General features: G+C 37.2%; 1 protein-coding gene and 1 long non-coding RNA gene across 2 annotated transcripts in view; one reads left to right on the forward strand and one right to left on the reverse strand.

Annotated features, from left to right (window-relative positions):
* Nucleotides 1–7,447, forward strand: part of HPSE (heparanase) — a 34,401-nt gene extending 26,954 nt beyond the window's left edge. Inside the window, exons 11-12 of the mRNA XM_082645051.1 lie at nt 826–972; nt 5,638–7,447. Of these exons, the coding sequence (XP_082501177.1) occupies nt 826–972; nt 5,638–5,797 (307 nt within the window). The 3' untranslated portion in view covers nt 5,798–7,447. The remainder of the gene's footprint in view (nt 1–825; nt 973–5,637) is intronic.
* Nucleotides 5,295–15,985, reverse strand: part of LOC309817111 — a 31,557-nt gene continuing 20,866 nt past the window's right edge. The window contains exon 3 of the long non-coding RNA XR_014296091.1: nt 5,295–5,384. This is a non-coding gene — a long non-coding RNA (uncharacterized lncRNA). The remainder of the gene's footprint in view (nt 5,385–15,985) is intronic.

Here is a 15,985-nt window from a genome sequence, read left to right on the forward strand (position 1 = left end):
TAAATATGAATATGAACTCATATGAATGAATAATTACATGAATATACTTATCCCTTTGCATCATATCTGATTAATAAAGAAGAAGAATTAAAATGAGACCAATAACAACAATAACACTCATGTTTTCAAAAGTTTCAACCCAGTTTCTGGAGTTGAGAGGCCATAGAGATTTTTGTAGTCCAGTACTCTGGCCTTAGGTAGGAAAAATGTTCCTAAGTCTGAGATTTTTCTCTTTTTAGTTTCAGTCTGTCTTTCCTAATAGAATAATATTAAAATGCTAATTCTAGCTACAAAAGCTACACACTGTTTCCAGTTTCAGTGAGTGGGGAACTCTGTTTCTGGTGAGTGGGCCCCATTAGGAATAAGTGGGAGAATGGTTTAGGTGGAAAAATTCTGGAAGTGTCAGTAGATTTAATTTTCTTATTTGTTTCAGTCTTTTCATAAGGTTAGGAAAAGCCTGGGTTTATACGGTTTATATCAGGAATTCACATGAACCCTGAAAATTTCCATTTTACCATTTAACTTCCCTACGTTTGAACGTATATGGGCTGACTGGCTTCCTCACAATGCAGCCTAGCAAAGCAGCAAAGATCTCAAAGTGCTAAAGCCCAGAAAATGGAAGTGTGAAGAGCAATATTTTTATCATGTTTTCAAAATAAGACCACATCAGTAGCCTAATATTATCATAAATGGAAGGATACAAAGAGGGCCCATCATCACTATAGATACTAATACTTAGTATTATCTATGACTATATTTTTAATCAACTATTCAATTGCTTAAATTAGATAAATATTTTTATTGAGTTAATCCATTTGCTTTTAGCCCAAGGTATAAAGAAGGAGATTTAACTCTGTATGCCTTAAACCTCCATAATGTCACCAAGCGCTTGCGGTTACCACATCACCTATTTGACAAGCAAGTGGACAAATACCTCATAAAACCTTCAGGACCCAATGGCTTATTTTCCAAGTGAGTAATTTTCTTGCTTCATTTCTAACTTTCACCAAAAGTGAATTTTATTGGTGTTTGTCAGAATACCATGTGTTGATAGGGAGCAAAAAAAAAAAAAAAAAAAAGTCAACTATTTCAAGTCCTAACAATTCTTAATATTCAGGAAGTTATATATGAATACATACTATGTGATTCATTCAGAGAGTCCAAAGTGGAAGGATGGGACCACAAACTAGCAGTTATCTTAGGGAAATGTTTTCATTTCAGAGCAACTTGATATATCAAGATCCACTCAATGCATTTAGATTATTTGCTCCAAAAAGACATAATTCTTGGTAACACAGTCACTAAAACAAAAATACCTATATGTAATTGCTATATAAAGGCATAGGAGTTGTTGTAAAATATTATATGGTGCGAGCTGGGTGTGAGTCTCTTATGGTATCAGAGTAGTTTTTTTATTGGTTAGAGTAAGAAAAAAGTGGTCAGCAATGTGCCTTTTAGGTGAATTATTTAAAGTTGGTTCTAATGCATTTTAGTTATAAAAGCGTGTCATTGAATATGTCTTACAAAAGCCTGTAATCCAACAGAATACCCAAGAATGACCGTAGGCCTTGAAGAGTTAGGCACACAAACATTGTAAGATTTCTGTCTAATATGTATTGGAAGGAGACTTCTCCAGTGGTCCAGTGGTTAAGACTCTGTGCTCCCAAATCAGGGAGTATGGGTTCAATCCCTACTCAGGGAACTAAAAATCCCACAAGCTGTGTGGTGCAGCCAAAAAAATTAATTAATTAAAATAAAAATTCATTGTGTGTTGGAAGGGGCTCTTTCCATCATGGCTATTCTCACATTAAAGCATAAAAAACTGAGATTACAAAAGTCTTACTACCTCCTCCCATCTTTGCAAATGCTCTATGAGTGATGTTTTCAGTGACAGCATCAGAACCTGAAAAAGTACCATAAACATGCTTTCTCCAAAGTCCTATCCCCCATAGACAAGCATTATTAACACTGGGTACCTTTGCTTTATTTTTTCCCTATCCTTTATTTTACTATAACTGTAATCATACAACCTCTAATAGGAAAAAGTGAAGGGGAACCCACAAGTTTCCCAAAGTATCTTTCCATATATAGCCTTTGTAGACTTCTAAATGGGCTGCATGTTTTATAAAATGCCATGGTTTACTTCTTTTCCTACTGTTTAAACCTTTTATTTTCCCTATTGTAAATGCATATTTGGATAACAGATACTTTTCTCTATTTGGGTTTTCACCCTTTTTGAATTGGCTATTTTTATCATATTTCTTATCAGCCTCAGGCTGATAAGAGAAAAGCTTTTCTGAAGTCGTTGAATAATAGTTGAAGAATTAGAGGTGTCTTAAGAGATCATTTTAGATGGGTATCTAAGGCCATTCAGCTCTGTTTGATTCCTCCTCTGTTGGATCTCGCAGCCTCTGCTGGCGACTGCTCTCTGTGGCAAGGATAAAGTGAGCCTCTAAGCCTTTCATTTGCTGCTCTTAGTTCTATTCTCTAGAACAGAGGATGGAAACTATACCTCATGCCTGTGGACAAGTGGGTTTAGAGGATTTTTTTTTTTCTCTTTTTCTGGTAGGGGAGGTTGGCATACATTCTGTGTTAATTTTTATTTTTAATTAGTTGTCAATGTTGTAAAAATTGACAACTACTAAAGTATCTGGATTTCTAGCTTTTCTTTGAAAATGGGTGCTCTGGAAGCTCTGGGATGTTTTCCCAGTTCGATGGAGTTGAACTGGGGTTGTTTACTTTAGACAGGTCATTCAACTTTCTGTGCTCCTTAGTCCCTACGTGACCCTGCTGTCTTAGGCCTGTCCTACTGCACTGGCACATGTAACTTCCTTGGCCCTTGAGGACATTTGAGTTTGCTACTGTTAATCTGGAACAATGCTGAATACCTCCTTTTCTCCAGAATAACTCTCAAATATTTGAAGGACAATTGGACTGTCCTCTCTCCAGGCTAAATATGCCCAATTTCTTCAATGATTCTTCTCTTTGCTATATTTATCAGAACTTGTTGCATTCTTATCACACGTTTCATGCTTTATACTTGGAAAATTGGTGAAATTGTGCATAATGTTTTATTACCCTAAGTTCTCTTTGATGAGTATATGTTACTTATATTTTTCTCTCTTTAAAATGTTGCAAAAGCATCGCAGATAAGTTTGATGAGTGCACAGTCTGCACACTTGCTCACGCTAATGACCTCAGAGTGTTAAATAATAATCACCTTTAAAAAATTATTTTTTACTTGAATAACTTGTATAGTTCCCATAGAAGGTCCTGCATAGTAAGTTTTTAATAAATATTTGAAGTGAATATATGTTAACATAAAAACAGTATTTTATAGTTATCTCAGATAAATTTTGCCCAGTATCACCAATTTTGCCAAATCTGTTGCTTGCTAATTCCTTCTAGCTCTATTTATCTGAAATGTGACAAGCATGTCTTCTATTTCTTGTCATCATGTTACTGACTTACAAATATAAAACAAGATACTACCCTCAAAAAAACCCTACCCTCATTGCCCAGCCTGATGAGGAAATATTCTGCATGCTTTAAGCTTACACTCAGTATATTGATAGCATCCTTTAGCTATATTTATAGGTGATTAAACAGTATAGCCAGATGGATTATCTTGCCCATGTTTCATCATCTTAACCCAGAGCAGTATTAATTTACAATGATCAGACTTACCTTTAAACTCTGTGGCCTCTCCTAAAGCATTTCTGAGACTTTTTTGTGTACCCTTGTAATGGTCTTCAATTTCACGGAGAAGAGGTCTTACTACCACCATTTAGAGATGTTTTCAAGGCCTATTTTTGTCTGTGGTTTCCTGATGATGGTCATGGTGTTTCCTCCCACACCCCATCCAGGAACTGCTGTGATATAGGTACTAAGACAAAGCTTGGGTGCATGTGGGCTGAGTGTAACAGCTATGCAGGCTTATTAGCCTCCAGCACAGTCATGGTTATCTTATTACATCTTTAGGCACAGAGCCCAGAGCTGGGCATTTAACCAAGGTTAAATGGAAACCAGTTTTTCTGCTGACTGATACTTAGGATAGAGTGTGAGAGATCTTTAAAAATGAAAACTTTAGGGGCTTCCCTGGTGGCGCAGTGGTTGAGAGTCTGCCTGCTGATGCAGGGGACACAGGTTTGTGCCCCGGTCCGGGAAGATCCCACATGCCACGGAGTGGCTGGGCCCGTGAGCCATGGCCGCTGGGCCTGCACATCCGGAGCCTGTGCTCCGCAACGGGAGAGGCCACAACAGTGAGAGGCCCGCATACTGCAAAAAAAAAAAAAAAGAAAGAAAAAGAAAACTTTATAATAATGTTAAATTGGAAACAATCAAATGTCTAACATTAGACAATTAAGTAAATAAACTAATATGCTCATACAACTGAATCTTGTGCAGCCATTAAAATGATGTAGTGGATGAATGTTTAATGGTGTGAACAAATGTTAGGATGTGTTACAGGAAAAAGAATCAACTTTTAAGAGACTATATACTGTATGCTCATTTTTGTCTAAATGAAAACATGTATGTACATACATACATAGAAAAGAGATGAAGAAATATACATCTAAATCTTAAAAATGGTTATGATGAGTTAACAGGTTGCTTTTGTTATATTTATCTGAGTAATAATGATGATGATAGGTAATACTTTTACAGTGCTTACTATATACAAGGTACTGTTACATGTATTATATACATGACATAGATAAACTCTGACAGTAATCTAAATTTTCAACAATAAAAAACTTTTTTTCATATATAAAAATTTCATAATGTAAAAAGCATTTAAGAAGAAGATAATAGAGATAAAAGCATCATTTGGAATTATGGAAGTAACTATCAGCAGAACTAAAAGCAGACTAAAGCTTTTCTTCATAAGCTCTTGTTTATATGAGATTTATTGCTGTAAGCATGTATTAATTTGACTTAAATAATAATAAATATGCATAAGAAATAACACTTGTCCTTAATTTTTTTCCATTTTTTGACTCAGTTTTGATTTTAAATTCCAACAGATGTAAAGAACACATAATTTTTTTGGAATCTGTGGTTTAGCTAAACAAAATCATTTTTGCTTCACCACAGCAATATACATTCTACCAAAATAGCTTAACAATTTAAGAAAATGAATGCATACCTCCTGGGAAAAGGGGAGTAAGAGGGTTTATGGACATAGTTACAAGTGGGAAATTGACTGTCATTTTGTATTTTAAATTCATGAAATTCACATTCCATTCTATATATTGCTTTATATAAAAATATTTTCAATTTCTTACCATCCAAAAAAATGCTGCAGATCCAGAAGTATGTCATCTTCGTTCTTTTTATAACTCCATCATCTTGCCTAGTATGGATTACATGTGTTCCATTTTCTGTAAAGGGCCAGATAGTAAATATTTGGGGCTTTGCAGGCCATATGGTTTCTGTCACAACTGCTCAACTCTACCAGTGCAGCTTAAAGACCATCTAGGTCAAATACTTAACTGACATAGTGTTCAAATACAAATTATATAATATAAACTGCCACAGAAAAATTTTTTGGTCTTAAAAAGATCTCACGACTTTTATAGAGTAGTTGGAAGACACACAACTTGGCTAACTTGGACGTATCTTTCCCCTTTGCAGATCTGTCCAGCTCAATGGTCAAACTCTGAAGATGGTGGATGACCAAACCCTGCCAGCTTTGACAGAAAAACCTCTCCGCCCAGGAAGTTCACTGGGCCTGCCAGCTCTCTCATATGGATTTTTTGTGATAAGAAATGCCAAAGTTGCTGCTTGCATCTGAAAATGAAAGACATATACTAGCCCAGAGACTGACTTTTTCAAGTGCATTGATAAGAAGAAAGCAAAACTCAGGCTGTAGAAAGGGGAGCAGATGCATTACAGATCAACTGGTGACTGCTTTAGGGCCACTAGGACACTCTCAGTGCTAGATTAGCACAGTATTTTGTTCTAAGTAGACCACTGTTAATAGTAATACCTAGTTCCAAACACTATGTCTGTATTCTGCATGTACTATTTTTATTTAAGATTATTAAAAATGTATATAAATACTCCCAATACAGCCAGGGGGCAAGTAAGTGAAGGATATATTATTAGTTTTAAGAAAGTGTTTAGTTGTTTTTATTTAAAACAAAAACAAAAACAGGGGCTTCCCTGGTGGCGCAGTGGTTGAGAGTCCGCCTGCCGATGCAGGGGACATGGGTTCGTGCCCCAGTCCGGGAAGATCCCACATGCCGCGGAGCCGCTGGGCCCGTGAGCCATGACCGCTGAGCCTGCGCGTCCAGAGCCTGTGCTCCGCAACGGGAGAGGCCACAACAGTGAGAGGCCCGCGTACCACAAAAACAAACAAAAAAACAGTTATTAGAAGATTGTCAGATTCTTTCCTCCCTATGCTTTCCTCCCATAGGGCTGCTGTCAGAAAAAGTTTACTACCCCAACCTTCAAATCATCTATAAAAGAGAGACAATCTCTTTGCAGCTTAACAGAGGGCTAAATTCAGCTGCTGTTTCACTTCCCTCTGTTCTGTTTGTCTCTGTCAGCAATACTGTGTGAGAGGACAGATGGTTAGATGTGATAGCACAGAAAAAAAAAGATTAATGGCAATTTGGAGGGAAGGGATTATGTAAACTTCAAATGAAATAAAAAATGACCATAAGTGAAATTGATTTACCAAGAGGAGAAAATTTAATTCAATACATTGTAACCATCTGTTAATGTTTACCTTTAATCTACCTTAAATTCTTGTTTTAGTTGGCTGCAAGTAACAGAAAACCCTGATTCCAATGGCTTAAACCACCACACATTTATAATCCCACATAACAAGAAGTTCAAGTAGGGTGAGCTCCACTGCTCAGTATGTCATCAAGGAATCGGTTTCATTCCTTCTCTCTGCTCTGCCACCTTTAGTATTGGCTTCATTCTCAAGCGGCTTTCACGATGGCTGTAGCTATTCCATGGGCCCATTCAGACCTGGCAGCAGCCAGAGAAAGAAGATGAGCAATTTTTTCTGTCTCCTTCATAGACTTTTGAAGGACCCTTTCTCAGAGGTTCTCTCAGCAAAACTCTCCTCATGTCTCCTCGTGTCATGGTCGCATGGCCATTCTCCCCAATCATTGCCACCATCAATGAGATTCCTCCAATTGTCTCCTAATAATATTTTGGAATGGGGAGGGTGTTGGGAAGTCTATAACACTGACCACTACTGTTCTGTGCTTTTATCAGTAACGAAATGTATTATTTTCTCCTGTGTCTTAATTCTTAGAAATATAATTCTCCTTCTATTTATGCCTGCTATGAATATTGGCTCAATTAAGTACATTTATAAGGAACTAAAGCTGAAACTTAAAGTTTGGATGCTTTAATATCCTTTAATTTTATATGTAAGTGATTTTATATTTTCACATTTGAAATAAAGTAACTTTTATAACATCAATATTGCATGATTATTCTTTCTTTTTTAATTTAATTTATTTACTTATTTTTGGCTGTGTTGGGTCTTCGTTGCTGCACATTGGCTTTCTCTAGTTGTGGCTAGCAGGGGCCACTCTTCGTTGCGGCACGTGGGCCTCTCACTGCGGCGGCTTCTCTTGTTGTGGAGCACCGGGCTCTAGGTGCGCAGGCTTCAGTAGTTGTGGCTCGTGGGCTCTAGAGCGCAGGCTCAGTTGTAGCGCACGGGCTTAGTTGCTCTGCAGCATGTGGGGTCTTCCCGGACCAGGGATCGAGCCTGTGTCCCCTGCATTGATAGGCAGATTCTTAACCACTGTGCCACCAGGGAAGTCCTTGATTATTCTTTCAATAAAGCTTAAGCCTACAGATCCCTTGTTTCCTTCACCACTTTGTTTACACCTCCTACCTTTATTTGTCCTTTCAGCCTCCCCCATACCGACTTGACCTTGAAGAAAAAGACCATCAGGCACAAACACGATTTCCTCCCTCATTATGTAGATTCAATCATGATCAGTGTTCGGTCCTGTCTATTTTTCTTTTCCCTAACCCCTCTGCCACTTAATAAATTCAAGGCCCATTTTTTCACTTGTCTTATTGTAATAATTACCTAATTGTTCTTCCTGACTTTGCTTAAAATTCTTAAATTTTGCTTAAGGTTTGCTTAAAAATTAAAATGGCTCTCCATTTCCCATAGCATATAAGGTCCTCCATAACCTGGCACCTGCTGTTTTCTTCAGCCTCAATTCTTGCTACTTTCCCCATGAATTCTGCTCTCCCACCCACACATCGGTTGAACATTCCGGACACACAGCCTCTTTTACCTTTTGCTCCTGTAACTTTGGTACTGCTCTTTCTGCTCTGCACCTGGACTCTTCTACCTCTCCTCTCTATGTGGCAAACTTTTATGTTTATTAAGACCCAGCTCAAACAGCAGTTTCAATGCCTCCCCTATCATTCAAGTAGCTTTAGTCATATTCTTTGCTCCTATAGCAGTTTGGACATTTACTGTGGCACTTATGATACATCTAAATTGTGGCCATATATCTTTCTAACTTGACTCTAAGCTTATAAGAAAGAAGTTCAATATCTTGATCATCTTTGTATTCCCTATGCTTAGCATATTGTCTGGCACACAGTAGCCAGATGTTTCCTTAATGACAGAGAAGAACATTCAAATTTAAAACTAGCTTAGGTAGTTTGATTTTGAGTATACAGAAAAACTGAGTGATGTTTCAAACCTCAAAAAGTATTGCCTGATAACTTCAAAAAAATTTTTTTTAATTATCACTAGAAAGCTTTTACTGTGGTGGGTGGTTATATGAAAAAAAGGGGCATAGTTATGTGAAGAAAGGAATGCTCTCAGTTGTATATTAATGAATATTAAATGCATTATTAATAAATAGGGTTTTTTTAAACTTTTTTAGAGGAAGCTTCTTGCCTGTCACATTAGTGAGACTTTTTGAGCCCATATGATTTCATTAATTTATTTAATCAATGAAATATATTTATTTTCTGCAACTTATTATATTGGCTCAAAATTATGTCTGTCTTTTAGTTTGGCCCTTTTGATTCACTACATGATAATGGGAATTACCAAGTCCTGCTGTGAAACTTGTATGTTCAGAGCTTGTCAGTTCTGTAATTGTACCCATTTTCTTTTTTAAAACTTCTGATGTGTCTCATCAACCTATTGAAACACCTCATGGTTGATAAGTCTTTTAATTATCCTTCTAACCAGAGTTTTGATGACCAACCAAACTAACATAAATACCCATCTATTTTATCTGATAATGCAATACAAAATCAAAGCAGTAGTATTCAAAATTAAATGGTAGTAGAACAAACAATTAGTTTCAACTGTAGAAGAAAATGTTACCAATGATGTGCAAACCAATTTACGTACTGTGTGCCTTAGAAAAATATAGTGTGAACATTCCTGTACTCACTCCATCCCTGGGTCACAGATTTGTGGTTTTTTCAAGGATAAGGTACTCCTGTCTTCTCCTTTTCCAATTTTATACCATTCTCAATTCTACAGACTTATGGGTTAGAAAGCTCTAGAGCAAGTTAGATACTTAAATATTTAACAGTATTTTTAAAAAGTCTTCCCTATCATTGTCATTAAACGCTGTAAGTTTCTTTTTTTATATAAATTTATTTATTTATTATTTATTTTTGACTGAATTGGGTCTTCGTTGCACATGGGCTTTCTCTAGTTGCAGTGAGCAGGGGCTGCTCTTCGTTGCGGTGTGCAGGCTTCTCATAGCAGTGGTTTCTCTTCTTGCAGAGCATGGGCTATAGGCATGCGGGCTTCAGTAGTTGTGGAGCGTGGGCTCAGTAGTTGTGGCACACAGGCTTAGTTGTTCCGCAGCATGTGGGATATTCCTGGACCAGGGCTCAAACCCGTGTCCCCTGCAGTGGCAGGCAGATTCTTAACCACTGCACCACCAGGGAAGTCCAAACACTGTAAGTTTTTATAACACCTTTGATTTAAGTTAAATTTGTTCCTTACTTTTATAAATTTGCTGATAGTCACTAGTTTTTAAATTGGTTCTTAGGTTACTTTATTAAATGCAACTTACATATTTATTTCAATTCCCATAGACCTTTCAAAGGACAATAATAAGGCTAGTTTATCTGATTCTGTAGCACTCCAAAATTAATAAGGCAAATTTTCATATTTAACATATTCTTCCTAACCATATTTTTAAAAAATTCTTATAAATCACACACAAATTTAGTAGATCAAGTTCCCTAAGCATTTCAACATCTTAAAAAACAAACAACAAACCTATATAAATACAAGTTGTAGGGCTTCCCTGGTGGTGCAGTGGTTAAGAATCCACCTACCAATGCAGGGGACACGGGTTCAATCCCTGTTCCGGGAAGATGCCATATGCCGCGGAAAACTAAGCCCGTGCACCACAACCACTGAGCCTGCACTCTAGAGCCCACGAGCCACAACTACTGAGTCCGTGCACCACAACTACTGAAGTCTGCGTGCCCTAAAGCCCGTGCTCCTCAACAAGAGAAGCCGCGGTAATGAGAAGCCCGAACACCACAATGAAGAGTAGCCCCCACTTGCTGCAAATAGAGCAAGCCGGCATGCAGCGACGAAGACCCAACGCAGACAAAAAAAATAAATTAAATAAATTTATTTAAAAAATACAATTTGTACAAAAATGTCATTTTCTCATGCCAAAGTTACAAATTTACTCCTCTAGCCAGAGTTAATAGAATTACCAATTCAGGTCCTCTACACCAAGTACGGTAACAATTAGCTTTTGATTAGAGAGTCTAGAGACAGGATATAGAACCACTAGTGTGTTGGGTTCAACCCCTTCCTATGCTTAAGTAACAGATGTTGGGGGTCATCTAAAGCAAAGGCTGAGACAAGGACTTGGGGTCCAGTAGTTTATTTGGGAGGTAATCTCAGGAAGCAGGTGTGAGAGATCAGGGAGAGTGAGATGGAGGAGAAGGAAAAGCCAATACTGAGGTTTGTTGTTGAATTTGCTGCAGTAGGCAATGAGTACTCAGTTCCACCAGTACCATTGAGAAACATGGATGCCTTTCATAATTCTTCTCTTATTATTCTCATATTTCTTAGCAGCTATCATTTTATAGTAATTTTCATAAAGAACACCAACTTCACATAAAATAGTTTTAAGGCCTGAAGCATTATAGTTATTGATTCTACTATTTAAGCTCCAAAGGTACTTTTACAAATTTATTTTTATTTTTTTTTATTTTATAAAAAAAATTTACTGGAGTATAATTGCTTTACAATGTTATGTTAGTTTCTGCTGTACAATGAAGTGAATCAGCTGTATGTATACATATATCTCCTCCTTCTTGTACCTCTTTCCCACCCCTCCCATCCAACCCATCTAGGTCTTCACAGAGCACTGAGCTGAGCTTCCTGTGCTTTATAGCAGGTTCCCACTAGCTATTTATTTTAAACATGGTAGTGTATATATGTCAATCCTAACGTCCCAATTCGTCCCACCTCTCCTTCCCCACCATGTCCACATGTCCGTTCTCTACATCTGCATCTCTATTTCTGCCCTGCAAATAGGTTCATCTGTACCATTTTTCTAGATTCCACATACATGTTTTAATATATGATATTTGTTTTTCTCTTTCTGACTTACTTTGCTCTGTATGACAGTCAGCAGATCCATCCACGTCTCAACAAATGACCCAATTTCATTCCTTTTTATGGCTCAGTAATATTCCATCATATATATGTACCACATCTTCTTTACCCATTCGTCTGTTGATGGGGATTTAGGTTGCTTCCATGACCTGGCTATTGTAAATAGTGCTGCAATGAACATGGGGTGCATGTGTCTTTTAGAATTATGTTTTTCTCTGGGTATATGCCCAGTAGTGGGATTGCTGGATCATATGGTAATTCTATTTTTAGTTTTTTAAGGAACCTCCATACTGTTCTCCATAGTGGCTGTTTCAATTCACATCCCCACCAACAGTGCAAGAGGGTTCCCTTTTCTCCACACCCTCTCCAGCATTTGTTGTTTGTAGATTTTCTGATGATGCCCACTCTAACTGGTGTGAGGTGATACCTCATTGTAGTATTCATTTGAATTTCCCTAATAACTAGTGATGTTGAGCAACTTTTCATGTGCTTCTTGGCCATCTGTATATCTTCTTTGGAGAAATGTCTATAGAGGTCTTCTGCCCATTTTTGGATTGGGTTGTTTGTTTCTTTAATATTGTGCTGCATGAGCTGTTTATATATTTTGGAGACTAATCCTTTGTCCGTTGATTCATTTGCAAGTGTTTTCTCCCATTCTGAGGATTGTCTTTTGGTCTTCTTTATGCTTTCCTATGCTGTGCAAAAGCTTTCAAATTTCATTAGGTCCCATTTGTTTATTTTTGTTTTTATTTCCATTAGTCTAGGAGGTGGATCAAAAAAGATCTTGCGGTCAGTTATGTCAAACAGTGTTCTTCCTATGTTTTCCTCTAAGAGTTTTATAGTGTCAGGTCTTAAATTTAGGTCTCGAATCCATTTTGAGTTTATTTTTGTATATGGTGTTAGGGAGTGTTCCAATTTCATTCTTTTACATGTAGCTGTTCAGTTTTCCCAGCACCACTTATTGAAGACACTGCATATTTTCCATTGTATATCCTTGCCTCCTTTGTCATAGATTAGTTGACTGTAGGTGTGTGGGTTTATCTCTAGGCTTTCTATCTTATTCCATTGATCTATGTTTCTGTTTTTGTGCTAGTACCATACTGTCTTGATTACTGTAGCTTTGTAGTATAGTCTGAAGTCAGGGAGTCTGATTCCTCCTTCTCCATTTTTTTCCCTCAAGACTGCTTTGGCTATTTGGGATCTTTTGTATCTCCATACAAATTTTAAGATTTTTTGTTCTAGTTCCGTAAAAAATGCCATTGGTAATTTGATAGGGATTGCATTGAAACTGTAGGTTGCTTTGGATAGTATAGTCATTTTCACAATACTGATTCTTCCAATCCAAGAACATGGTATATCTCTCCATCTGTTGGTATCATCTTTAATTTCCTTCATCAGTGTCTTACAGTTTTCTCCATACAGGTCTTTTCTCTCCATAGGTAGGTTTATTCCTAGGTATTTTATTCTTTTTGTTGCAGTGGTAAATGGGAGTATTTCATTAATTTCTCTTTCAGATTTTTCATCATTAGTGTATAGGAATGCAAGAGATTTCTGTGCATTAATTTTCTATCCTGCAACTTTACCAAATTCATTGATTAGCTCTAGTAGTTTCCTGGTGGCATTTTTAGGATTCTCATGTATAGTATCATGTCATCTGCAAACAGTGACAGTTTTACTTCTTCTTTTCCAATTTGTATTCCTTTTATTTCTTTTTCTTCTCTGATTGCCGTGTCTAGGACTTCCACAACTATGTTGAATAATACAGGTGAGAGTGGACATCCTTGTCTTGCTCCTGATCTTACAGGAAATGCTTTCAGTTTTTCACCATTGAGAATGATGTTTGCTGCAGGTTTGTTGTATATGGCCTTTACTATGTTGAGGTAGGCTCACTCTTTGCCCACTTTCTGGAGAGTTTTTATCATAAATGGGTGTTGAATTTTGTCAAAAGCTTTTTCTGCATCTACTGAGATGATCATATGGCTTTTTCTCTTCATTTTGTTAATATGGTGTATCACATTGGTTGATTTGCATATATTGAAGAATCCTTGCATCCGTGGGATAAATCTCACTTGATCATGGTGTATGATCCTTTTAATGTGTAGTTGGATTCTGTTTGCTAGCATTTTGTTGAGGATTTTTGCATCTACATTCATCAGTGATATTGGTCTGTAATTTTCTTTTTTTGTAGTATACTTTTCTGGTTTTGGTATCAGGGTGATGGTGACCTCATAGGATGAGTTTGGGAGTGTTCCTTCCTCTGCAAATTTTTGGAAGAGTTTGAGAAGGATGGGTGTTAGCTCTTCTCTCAGTGTTTGATAGAATTCACCTGTGAAGCCATCTGGTCCTGGATTTTTGTTTGTTGGAAGATTTTTTTTTTTTGCGGTACGCGGGCCTCTCACTGTTGTGGCCCCTCCCATTGTGGAACACAGGCTCCAGACGCACAGGCTCAGCGGCCATGGCTCACAGGCCCAGCTGCTCTGCGGCATGTGGGATCCTCCCGGACCAGGGCACAAACCTGCGTCCCCTGCATCGGCAGGCAGACTCAACCATTGCACCACCATGGAAGCCCTGTTGGAAGATTTTTAATCAGAGTTTCAATTTCATGACTTGTGATTGGTCTGTTCATATTTTCTATTTCTTCCTGGTTCAGTCTTGGAAGGTTATACCTTTCTAAGAATTTGTCCATTTCTTCCAGGTGGTCCATTTTATTGGCATAGAGTTGCTTGTAGTAGTCTCGTAGGATGCTTTGTATTTCTGCGGTGTCTGTTGTAACTTCTCCTTTTTCATTTCTAATTTTATTGATTTGAGTCCTCTCCCTCTTTTTCTTGATGAGTCTGGCTAATGGTTTATCAATTTTGTTTATCTTCTCAAACAACCAGCTTTCAGTTTTATTGATCTTTGCTATTGTTTTCTTTGTTTCTATTTCATTTATTTCTGCTCTGATCTTTATGACTTCTTTCATTCTGCTAACTTTGGGTTTTGTTTGTTCTTCTTTCTCTAGTTCCTTTAGGTGTAAGGTTAGATGGTTTATTTGAGATTTTTCTTGTTTCTTGAGGTAGGCTTGTATAGCTATAAAGTTCCCTCTTAAAACTACTTTTGCTGCATCCCATAGGTTTTGGATTGTTTTATTTTCATTGTCATTTGTCTCTAAGTATTTTTTGATTTACTCTTTGATTTCTTCAGTGATCTCTTGGTTATTTAGTAACATATTGTTTAGTCTCCAGGTGTTTGTGTTTTTTACGTTTTTTCCCCCTGTAATTCATTTCTAATCTCATAGCATTGCGGTCACAAAAGAGGCTTGATATGATTTCACTTTTCTTAAGTTTACTGAGGCTTGATTTGTGACCCAAGATGTGATCTATCCTGGAGAATGTTCTGTGCATACTGGAGAAGAAAGTGTAATCTGCTGTTTTTGGATGGAATGTCCTATAAATATCACTTAAATCTATCTGGTCTATTGTGTCATTTAAAGCTTCTGTTTCCTTATTTATTTTCATTTTGGATGATCTGTCCATTGGTGTAAGTGAGGTGTTAAAGTCCCCCACTATTACTGTGTCACTGTCGATTTCCTCTTTTATAGCTGTTAGCAGTTGCCTTATGTATTGAGGTGCTCCTATTTTGGGTGCATATATATTTATAATTGTTTTATCTTCTTCTTGGATTGATCCCTTGATCATTATGTAGTGCCCTTCCTTGTCTCTTGTAACATTCTTTATTTTAAAGTCTATTTTATCTGATATGAGTATTGCTACTCCAGCTTTCTTTTGATTTCCATTTGCATGGAATATCTTTTTCCATCTCCTCACTTTCAGTCTGTATGTGTCCCTGCGTCTGAAGTGGGTCTCTTGTAGACAGCATATATATGGGTCTTGTTTTTGTACTCATTCAGCGAGTCTGTGTCTTTTGGTTGCAGCATTTAATCCATTCACGTTTAAGGTAATTATTGATATGTATGTTCCTATGACCATTTTCTTAATTGTTTTGGGTTTGCGTTTGTAGGTCCTTTTCTTCTCTTGTGATTCCCACTTAGAGAAATTCCTTTAGCATTTGTTGTAGAGCTGGTTTGGTGGTGCTGAAATCTCTTAGATTTTGCTTGTCTGTAAAGCTTTTGATTTCTCCATCAAATCTGAATGAGATCCTTGCCGGGTACAGTAATCTTGGTTGTAGGTTCTTCCCTTTCATCACTTTAAGTATATCATGCCACTCTCTTCTGGCTTGTAGAGTTTCTGCTGAGAAATCAGCTGTTAACCTTATGTGAGTTCCCTTGTATGTTATTTGTTGTTTTTCCCTTGCTGCTTTCAATAATTTTTCTTTGTCTTTAATTTTTGCGAATTTGATTACTATGTGTCTCGGCATGTTTCTCCTTGG

Source organism: Mesoplodon mirus (genome assembly GCF_964341445.2).
Source record: "Mesoplodon mirus genome assembly, chromosome: 2".
NCBI lineage: Eukaryota > Metazoa > Chordata > Mammalia > Artiodactyla > Ziphiidae > Mesoplodon > Mesoplodon mirus.